This window comes from Chlorocebus sabaeus, chromosome 25, assembly GCF_047675955.1.
Source record: "Chlorocebus sabaeus isolate Y175 chromosome 25, mChlSab1.0.hap1, whole genome shotgun sequence".
Lineage (NCBI taxonomy): Eukaryota > Metazoa > Chordata > Mammalia > Primates > Cercopithecidae > Chlorocebus > Chlorocebus sabaeus.
In genome coordinates this window covers 32,636,139-32,647,760 of record NC_132928.1, presented here as the reverse complement: position 1 = coordinate 32,647,760, position 11,622 = coordinate 32,636,139, and the positions used below count along the sequence as shown (strand labels likewise).

The 11,622-nt window shown below is 34.4% G+C and overlaps 1 protein-coding gene across 1 annotated transcript in view; it reads left to right on the top strand.

Moving 5' to 3' along the window:
* The first annotated feature begins 4,943 nt into the window (after positions 1 to 4,943).
* The window catches only part of CFHR5 (complement factor H related 5), a 29,653-nt gene continuing 22,974 nt past the window's right edge, over positions 4,944 to 11,622 (top strand). The window contains exons 1-3 of the mRNA XM_007989080.3: positions 4,944 to 5,100; positions 10,301 to 10,495; positions 11,380 to 11,556. Coding sequence (XP_007987271.3) covers positions 5,043 to 5,100; positions 10,301 to 10,495; positions 11,380 to 11,556 — 430 coding nt within the window. The 5' untranslated portion in view covers positions 4,944 to 5,042. The remainder of the gene's footprint in view (positions 5,101 to 10,300; positions 10,496 to 11,379; positions 11,557 to 11,622) is intronic.

Genomic DNA, 11,622 nt, shown 5'->3' with positions numbered 1-11,622 from the left:
AATGTCATTAACCAATATGGAAATACAAATTAAAACCACAATGAGATTTACTATGTATCTAATAAAATGCTTTTAAAAGAATTAAATGAAACACACTGAATAGCAAGTGCAGGTGAAAATGCAATACAATGGATCTCTCATGCATTGCTTGTGGAGATGTAAAATGGCATAGCCACTATGGAAAACGGTCAGTTTTTTTTTTTTTTTTTGAGACGGAGTCTTGCTCTGTCACCCGGGCTGGAGTGCAGTGGCCGGATCTCAGCTCACTGCAAGCTCCGCCTCCCGGGTTTACGCCATTCTCCTTCTCAGCTCACTGCAAGCTCCGCCTCCCGGGTTTACGCCATTCTCTTGCCTCAGCCTCCCGAGTAGCTGGGACTACAGGCGCCCGCCACCTCGCCCGGCTAATTTTTTGTATTTTTAGTAGAGACGGGGTTTCACCGTGTTAGCCAGGATGGTCTCGATCTCCTGACCTTGTGATCCGCCCATCTCGGCCTCCCAAAGTGCTGGGATTACAGGCTTGAGCCACCGCGCCCGGCCGGAAAACAGACAGTTTCTTATAGAGCTCAACAGTGCTTTTCATAAAACCCAGTAATCTCATCCCTGTTTATCATAGGGCAGGAGATGGCAAACTGTATCCTAGGAACTAGCGCTCTATTTTCTTAATAATGTTTTATTGGATGTGAGTCACACCTTTTTATTTATGTATTGTCTATCATTATTTTGGCTCTATAACTGCAAAGTTAGGTAGTTCTGGCAGAGGCCATATGGTTCACAACCCTAAAATACTAAACATATGACCCTTTAAGAACAAGTTTGCCATTCAAGTAAAACATTGCACAAAATTGTCCATCATAGCTTTATGTGTAATAGCCAAAAAAGTAGAAGCAACTCAAATGTCCTCAGATGAGTGAAAGAATAAACAAACATGTTACATCCATACAATGGAGTGCTTCACAGCAGTTAAAAGAAATGATTTATAATGCAACAACTTGGCTACATGTCAAGGACATTATCCTGTGTGAAAAATATCCAAATCAAAAAGTTGACTTACTGTATAATCCAATTTATACAATACTCAAAAAGACTAAATTACAGCTATGCAGAACATACTAGTGATGGCTAGCAATGAGGGGTGGGGGAATGTAGGGACCATAAAAGGACAGCATACAGGAGTTTTCTGGAGGTGATAGAATAGTTCTGTATATGATTGAGTAGTTCAGCATATGACTGATTGTGGTGATGGTTACATGAGTGCATACATGTTGTAAAATTAATATACCACACACACACATACACAAACACAAAGGCAAGTTCATGGGAAAAACCGTGAAATTCAGTAAGGTTCATAGTTGAGTTAGTAGTAGAGTACTAATGTCAATTTCCTGGTCTCAATTATTGTACTATAGATGTAAGAGATGGAGGAAGTTATAGTTATTGGAGGAAGCTGGGTAAAGGGTACATGGGCATTCTCTGTACTATTTTTGTGACTTATTATATAAATCTAAGATTATTTCAAAATAAAAATTGTTTGGATTATATAGACTGGGAAGTTTTATTTTATAGCACTTTTGAGGATGAGAATTTTGAATATTCAAGAGTTATAACCAATTTCAGTAATTTTTCTTTGAGATACTTAAATGTATCTCAAATTTTATCAGTAATAACTTCTACAAGCCAGTTTCATATGTATTTGAATGCTAGAATTTGCCTTTTAACCCTTTCATATTTTTTGTAACAACAAATAGTTTGAGACTTAATTTACTTTCCCTGCACTAAACTTGGAATCCACAAAAAAAAAAAAAAAAAAAAAAAGAGGTCCCAGTTTTCTAGATTTAAAATGCTGTGTAAGAAACTTATTGGCATAAAACAGCAATCATTTTATTATACTTAAGGATAGTGTTAGGAATTGACACAGGGCCCTGAGGTGATGACTTATAACTGTTCCACAATATTTGAGCCTCACGTGAAAAGATTTAAATGGGTTAGGACTCAAATAACTGAGATTTGGAATCTGAAAATTTCACTCACATGTATGACACCTGGGCTGATTGCCTGGACCTACTGGGACTGTCAACCAGAAGACCTATATATGGCTTCTGCATACAGATTGAACTTCTTGCCAAAGAGCAAAAGGCTTCCAAGGTAGTGTCAGAGAGATAGTCTTCCAAAATATAAACCCGTAACTCTCTAATATCTAGCAGAGTCATTATGCCTATATTGTATTGACAAAAGCATGCCACTAAAAAGTACAGATTTTCAAAATGAGGGAAATTTGATTCTAAATCTTGATAGGATCGTGGCAAAATCACATGGCAGAAGAACAAGTGAGATGAGACACAGTGGAGTGAGCATCTTTCAAAATAAAATTGGCCACAAAATTGAAGACAAAGTTATTTTCTAACCTGCCCTTTTATCTCTTATCAAGTATAGTTTCCTTCTTTTATTTATTGCCAATGTTTCTGTGGGGGGAGGCATAATCTCCTGAAATTACTCGGAATAGGAAACAAACAAAAAAGGGCAATCTAGGTTTCTAAATTAGAAGAAATATTCAGCAAATAAAAGGAGAATAATTGTTGAGTACTGGGCTTCAAAAAAAAATAGACAAGAGAAGATAGGGTTAATTCAACTAAAAATCAGCACTAGCTCTGTGAAAATTAACTCTGTGCTTACAAATAAATGATAACATCCCCTAGATTCAGACAAACCAATTATTTAAAGGTCAGAGAGATTAGAAGAAGCCAGCAAAAGACTGAGATGGTGAAGCCTTTGAGACAGAAGAGAAACCAGGAGAATGTGGTGTTCCATAAACCCTGGGAATCAGGTATTTCCAAATGGAAGGGGAAAGTCATGAAATTGTTCTGAGTATTCAGTTTTGACCAATGGATTTGATTAGATTGAAGAAGACATTGGTGACTGTTACAAGAGGGGTTTAAGTGCGGTGGTGGGAATGAAAAACTGAATTAAAGTAGAGATTGTAGATAACATATTAGAGTCATTGTATTATAAAATGAGAAGTGAATTAGATTACTAGAAAGAGATTTGGATTCTACGAACAATTTTTTGAGCTTTTGTTTTTGCTCTTTACAATGAAAGATGTTTAGTATGTTTGCATATTGGTGGAAATAATTTGGAAAATGGAGAAATTAATGATACAGGTGAGAAGGAATAATTGAAAGAGCAAAATCCTTGCATAGAAAAGATGGGATCAAATCTGGTAGAGACCATAACAAGATAGGAGTAAAGATCAACATCCAGTGAAACAGGAGACAATGCAGAAAAAGATGCATATGAATAGCAGGTAGTTTTCTTCTGATTGCTTCTATATCTAGATGAAAAAATAAATGAAGTCATTAGCAAAGTGCAAGGTGAGGACTGGTGGTTAAGGAGGGAGATAATGAAAATAGGGGAGGGGAAAAGCAGTGTCAAAATTATTTAGGACCATGATCATTAATTTAAAGCAAGGCAAGTCAACACAGTTGCCTTTGTTTTTCTTGCAGACACACTCTGGTGCTTCAATTCAGGGACGGGGCAAGCAGAGAATTTATTTGCAAAGGACTGAGGTTTTCTAAGACTTGGATTACAGATAGAAAGGAAGGAATGGGCAGGAGAGTGTGTGCAAGGGATTGACTTACAGTGATGAGCCACGGAATCTAATTTAGATGTGGTGGGAAGAGAGAAAGTGAAGGGAAAAGAATAGTGAAAAAGTGTCAGGGTCATTGAATGTTTAGAACAAATTTAGTAAAGTGAGCTAAAAAGATTGTTGAAATGGTCTAGAGTGTGATGCTTAATATTTAGATATTTTAGGTAGTGTAGTAATTGGAAATGACAAGGTTTAGATAGACTAGAATCAATAGTGGAGACTACTAATATCTCACAGGGACTTCTCTAGTTTCTTGATTGGACATAGCTATGTGCATTCCCATTGACTTCTGAACCACTGTCAGTAAGTTTCATCTTAGTGAGATCATTAGGCTGTCTATTTCTCGATATTTCCCCATTAAATGTTAAATTTCTCACAGGCTGGGCACTTTTTGCTTGCTTCAGCTACTATCCTCTAGACATACTCGTCTTCTCTGATTGTTTCCTACTGTAATCTCTTTGTATTCAATAGGATCCTCAGGTGTGGACCTTTCCAAGCTATAAAGTCACTCTTCTCCAGCAAGGGAGCAGAGCTTCCAGTCCCCATGGACTGCCTGCCCATCCAGGGTTCAACTTCTGAGCCACAGAATTGGGCTGCGAGACAGAGGTGGATGAAAGCAACGCTCTCTTTCACTGAATTTTATGGAGACTTTCTGGAATAAATATTTCCTAACATTATACTGTTTGACCAGTTTCCAGAGACAACCAGTGGTTACTTTTAAAATTGTATCCAGTTTTATTGCTGCCATTTGGTGGGGAGTGAATATACCAAGACCCTCCCAAAGCCATTCTCAAAGTCCCACCTGAACAAAATGATTTTGAATTATAATTTTGTTCCTTTAAACATTTCAGGAAACGTTACTTGGCAAAAATTATTCTTGATTAGACCTTTTATAGTTTATGAAATATGAAAACTGTTAAGAATGTACCTAATTATTAGTGCCAGTTTTAAAAGAAATTTACGACTACAAAAGTGATGTTGTATTAAGATGAGGAGTGATGACTTGCACTTGCTTGCCTTTTGAAACAGCTGAACCCTTGGCTAGAAAAAAAGAAAAAGAAAAAAAGGCAGGGGGGAGCTTCCTGTCTCCTCTAAACAGTTATTTCTGATTATTCCAAACTCAGAGACTCGGTGACTACAACAAGGAAATTGAACAGCAGTTATTTTGCTCAAATAAACATTACATAATGAGTTGAGAACATTTTTGTGAAAACACTGATTAGACACTATTTGCTTATTTCACACAACCCTCCATGAACTTTGATATTTTCCACAAAGGGATTTACTAAAGTAGCTTCCCGTTAGTATACTGAAATAAAAAGTCATGTTCATAACTGTTAATTTAAAGTAACACCACCATCACTGGAGTACTTTTAGTTATATGTGATTGGGACTACCAAGCATGTTGCTCTTATTCAGTGTAATCCTAATCTCATGGGTATCCACTGTTGGGGGAGAAGGTAAGTTGAAAACAGATCCGAATATTTTAGTTCCTTTTCAAATGTATTTATTGATTGTGTGTGTATATGCATAAGATTATTTTTAAATGAATAAATAGCTGAGGATAATTTGAAAGGGTATCATAATATTCATCTATTTTCTGGAAATATTTTCCAACATGCAATTAGTAGGAAAATAAAATGAAGTTAATTCTCTTCATTCTCTAGTTTGCAAAGGGTAAATGGTCACCAAATAGATAATGTAAAGAGAAATCAAATGAGAGAAAATCTGCTATAATAAAGGTGACAAGGTGAAATATTAATGTAATTCTGCATAAACTCCGCAATGCCACTGACTGGAAAAATCAACCCCAAAAAGATTTGGCCATCTTCAATATGTCTTTATAATTTTATTTTCATAGATTTGATAATTTAAATTTTAAATGTTATTAAAATGAAGGAATTATCATTTCAGTCTAATTATAATTCAACAGGGAAATATATTTTAATGAAACAATAGAAAGTATTATTTTTATATGTAAACCAGTGAACTGCCAAAAAACTGTTTCTTCTGAGCTCTTCCACAAATTTCAAAAGTGAAATAATATATCACCTCTTTATTAATACTATATACTGGTTCTTATAACATTATAAACTATCCTATTTTATTTCATGTGAAAATTAAAGCCACCATATCAAAAGAATTGCAAACAAAATCTCTAACAGGGTCCAGGATACTGATTAAACTATGTGTGTACCTGGAGTTTCAGTCATTGTGCTATACTCTTTGATTTCCAGAAAGTTTTTCTTTTACTGCTTTACTGCTTTCTAATGTTTACAGATCTTTAAATTTTTTTGAACACTTTCTTCTCAGTCCTGACATAAGAGAAAAATATGAACAATAAAATACTTTCTTTTTAAGATATGCCCTTACAAATGTGGCAAAACATTATTTCTATGGGCCTGAAATTCATTTAATTTTGTTTTCACTTTTAGTACTCAGTTGTAATCACAGGAGTGTGATTGTATGAGTGTATTTGATTTTTCTTAAGTCTGTGTTTATGATATTTATTAAGTGGCTTAAACATCTGTTACAAATGGCATTACACAAGGATTTCTAAATGGGGGTGGAAGCAGAGGAAGGTAAGTGAAAATTATGAGGATAATATGTAGAATTTTGACAATTCCTAATCCAACAAAAAAATTTCAAACTTTAGTCCAGTCCCAGGATAAACTTTAGTGAAATTCTGTCTAAAAATTGTCTAGGTGTTAAATGACCTGTAAGTGTGCGTTACACTTTTATTTTGGTGTCTATTTAGAAACTGACCAAACAGTAGAAATAACACACGAAAGCAACACTTTTGTACAAATAGAAAACTGCATGCTTCCAGCAGGAAAACATTAATCAAGCAATATATTGTGCTTCATGCTGTAGCAAAGAAGCTAGAAAGAATATGACAACCCCACCCATGCCTCCCTACTACTTAGAAGGTCCTAAAAGAAAAGCAAAATGTAAATAGACAAATAAATTGCAACGTTTTATATACAGGTGATTGTGTGTGTGTGTGTGTGTGTACACTCATGCATCACTTAATGATAGGAAAACATTCTGAGAAGTGTGTCTTTAGGCAATTTTGTCCTCCTGCAGACATAACGGAGTGTACTTATACAAACCTAGATTGTATAGTCTACTACCTAACTAGGCTATATGGCCTGTCACTCCTAGACTGCAGACCTGTACAGCATGTTACTGTATGAATACTGTGGGCAATTGTAGCACAAATGTAAGAACGTGTTTATCTAAACATAGAAAATGTACGATAAAAGTACAATAGAAAATATTAAGAATGGCAGACTTGTATAGGGCTCTTACCATCAACAGGGTTTGCAAGACTGAAAGTTGTTCTGGGTAAGTCACTGAGTGAGTGGTGTGTGAATATGAAGGCTTAGCACATTACCATACACTACTGTAAACTTCATAAACACTGAATACTTGAGCTAGAGTAAATTTATTTTATTTATATATTTATTCAATATTTTGGGGGGGAGCAGGTGGTTCTTGGTTACATGGATAAGTTCTTTAGTGCTAATTACTGAGCTTTTGGTGCACCCATGACAGACTAAATTTATTTTTAAACTTTTCTTCAATAATACACTAATTTATGGTAAGCTTTTTACTTTATCAACTGAAAATTTTTTAACTTGTAACTCTTTTGTGATACATTTAGCTTAAAACACACCTTGTATAGATGTACAAAATACTTTTTTCTTTCTATTCTTATTCTGTAAGATTTTATCTTTAAAATTTTTTTTTATTTATTTACCTTCTACACCTTTTTGTTAAACACAGACACAAACACACACATTAACCTCGGCCTACAAAGGGTCAGGATCGTCAGTACCACTGTCTTCCTCCTCCGCTCTTGTTCCACTAGAAGGTCTTCAGGGCAGTAACACACATGGAGCTGTCCTCTCCTGTGATAACAAAGGTTTCTTCTGGAATAGTTCCTGAAGGACCTGCCTGAGGATGTTTTACGGTTATTTTTTTAAATGAGTAGAAGAAGTGAACTATAAAATAATGATAACAACTATAGTACATTAAATACATTAACTAGTACCATGGTCATTTATTATCTTTATCAAGTATTATGTACTATACATAATTGTGTGTGCTATTGTTTATATGACTGGCAATGCAGTAGGTTTGTTTATATCAGCATCACCACAAACATGTGAGTAATACATTGGACAGTGATGTGGTGGTGGTCATCAGTTGATAGGAATTTTTCAGCTACATTATAATCTTATGGGACCACTGTGATATAAGTGATCCGTCACTGACCAAAACGTCATTATGTGATAAATGACTGTATGTCTGTATATATATATAAGTGTGTGTGTGTATACATGTATACGTGTATGTGTGTGTGTGTGTGTATATATATCCCAGAAGAAATGTATTCATAGTATTCTATCAGAATGTTGAGACAAGGAAAATTATTTTCTGCTTTTGAAGTGGGTGATTGTGTAATGGTAAGCTTGCAAAAGGACAATAACACTCTTAGCTAGCACCATTGCGGATGTGCACAATGGTTATACGATGCGTGTTGTAGAGCAAGTTCTGAAGGATAGGTAGAATACAACTGGATGATGAGAACAAAGTTATTCTGGATAGTGAAGAATATGTAAGTACAAATGTATGAAAATCAAGTACTATAACTGCAATTTTCGAGGAGCAAAGGATATTTAAAAGGAGTTATGATAGGTTAATACTATCAAGACACGAGGGAGTCTTTCCCTCAATATCTTATCCAAAACTATCTAATGTCAATTTTTAAACAGTTAGGTAATAAATTTAAAGTTTCACAAGGTTAAATACCACAAGAAGCATTTCAAATATTGTGCAACATTAAATATTACTTCTAGGTAGATTAAAAAGAGAAATTTCCCTCGATTGTCAGCTGAATTTCTGCATGCTTTTTCTAAATAAGGTGAGAAGCAAAACAATTTCTTATGCAGCAATGCTATATTGAGAAAATATCTTGAGCTAAAAAATGAGCACACTATATTGAGGAAATATCTTGAGCTAAAAAAACATTGAAAGATAAAGTACATCAAATCCATAGAATGTACTATATCAAGAGTAAACCCCAATGTAAACTATGGACTTTGAATGACAATAATATTGATGGGGAAGGGGACTATTCGTGTGGCAGGGAAGAGGAAGTGTTATATAGGAAATCTCTGTTACTTCCACTCAATTTTACTGTGAAAAAACTGTAAATAAAAATTAAGTCTAATAAAAAATATGTGTATACATATAAAATATATATACACAAAAAATAGAGTCAAAACATGAAGATTTCACCCATTTTCTACATTGTTTTAATATATCTTGCACCACAGTGGGTATGGATGTATGTGGAAGTGTCTATATACATATATCCAGTAGTATCCTCAGTATCCTTAGTATCCTCAAGGAATTGTTCCAGGTCTCTTTTCACCCCTAGCAGATAACAAAATCCACAGATGCTCAAGTCTCTTAAGAGAGAATGGTGTAGTATTTGCATATAACATATGCACATCCTCCCATATAATTTAAATAATCTCTAGATTATTTATAATATCTAATATAATGTAAATACCATATAAATAATTGTTATATTGTATTTTTAATTGCATTATTTTATCATTTTATTATCTTTTTATTGTTTTTTCTTTTTCAGATGTTTTGGACCTGCAGTATAACAAACATTTATATATACAGCAATTACCAGAATTTAGCTTTAATTTTATCTTGGTTGAGTTGTTCTTAGTGATTTTCTTATACTCTCTAAATTATTTCCACAAAAACTATATAAACTTTGTAACCAGAAAGTAATCAGAATATTAATAAACAAAAAATCAAATTACCTACCCAACATTTTTACTGAACCAGAAAAAAAAAATAGGACAGATTTTTCTGGTGGAGATACCTATGACAGTCGATGAGTATAGAAAAAGAAAGAAATCTGAGAGCTGAGAGTAATCCTATCACTCCTCTACTGTACACGACACTGATCAGGGAGATTGGCCACTCTTACAGTCTGCCTTCATTCTTAAATTGTTGTGTGAGGATATTGTTCTGGAAGACATTGCAGAAGAGTTCAGATTTCATATCACTCCAAAATATAAATTTTATATTTATTAACAATGACTTCCTCGGTCCGGCATGGTGGTTCACACCTGTAATCCCGGCACTTTGGGAGTCCAAGGCGCATGGATCACCTGAGGTCAGGAGTTCAAGACCAGCCTGGCCAACATGGTGAAACTTTGTCTCTACTAAAAATACAAAAAAATTAGTCGGGTGTAGTGGCAGGCACCTGTAATCTCAGGTACTCAGGAGGCTGAGGCAGGAGAATCGCTTGAACCTGGGAAGTGGAGGCTGCAGTGAGCCAAGATTTGCACGATTGCACTTCAGCCTGGGCAGCAAGAGTGAAACCTGAAACTCTCTCTCAAAAAAAAAAAAACAAAACAAAACAAAATGACCTCCTTAAATACTCTTGTATTGTTACTTAGTGATCTTTCTTCATTCCAAATTAGTACACTGGAAAGCATTTAAGCTAAAGGCATTTAAGTTGAATGAAAAACAAAACTATAAATGAGATGATTAAAATATAATCTAGTGATTCATTAGTGTAGCTTTTTATTTAATTCTTCAGTTTTGTGTTATTTTTCCCAGCAACACTTTGTGATTTTCCAAAAATACGCCATGGATTTCTGTATGATGAAGAAAATTATAAGCCATTTTCCCAAGTTCCTATAGGGGAAGTTTTCTATTACTCCTGTGAATATAATTTTGTGTCTCCGTCAAAATCCTTTTGGACTCGCATAACATGCACAGAAGAAGGATGGTCACCAACACCAAAGTGTCTCAGTGAGTAAATGCCCTGTTCATTAAATGGATGTCATTCAGTGAATAAAGAAGGATGTGCCAGACAAGTTCATAAGGTCTTGATAATCACAGGGGCAGTGACCAGAGGAGCTGGAAAGATGGGAGATGTAGTCCTCCTAGTCTGAGATGCCTCCTATGAGAATCAATGAAGAATAAACATATTAACTGTCTTGCATTACCTGGAAATTCTCTACATGTTGAAATATATTAATTGTTTTAGACTGATGATTAATGTACTTGACTGCTAATATTTCTTTACTAATATTCATTTGGCAGCAGCCTGATCATAGTTTTCCTTTAAAATAAGTCATTTTGTATAGATATTTTGTTTTGAATTTACCATTCTCTTGCATGTTGCAAGGTAAGGTTTGGTATTTTAACTTTTATATTTTCAATAAATCATTTATTTGGTCCTTCAAAGTGTAGCTATATTAATACTCCAGTAAATATAGAGACCAGACTCCAATGACAACAGGTGTATTAAAAAAGAAAAACAATGGGAGAGAGATTAGATGAGGCAACAAAGGACATAGTAATGATCTTTCTCCTTTTGTAAGAAACGTTTATGGAAATTGTGAGAAATATTTATATGAAGATATGGTTTTGTCCCTAGAAGAGTTTATAAACACAAGATATTTTGTTATAAAAACCATACAGCAACAATATGAAATATTACCTTTCTTCTATATGTACATATATAGAAACAAAAATATATTTCGTCATTTATACAATAGCATGACCTAAATTATTTTGAAAATTTATACATTATGTCAGTTTTCAAAGTTTTCCTTTCTTAATAAAATATTTTAAAATGCACTTTTTTTTACTACTTCCATCTTGTACATTAATCAATTTTTGGTCCTTAGGAATGTGTTCCTTTCCTTTTGTGAGAAATGGTCATTCTGAATCTTCAGGACAAATACATCTGGAAGGTGATACTGTACAAATTGTTTGCAACAGAGGATACAGCCTTCAAAACAAGGAGAAAAGCATTTCATGTGTAGAACGGGGCTGGTCCACTCCTCCCAAATGCAGCTTCACTAGTAAGCAAAATACTGCCCTCTCAGTTTTGCTAATTATTTAAAGAAATACGTCTATTGTTTATAGAT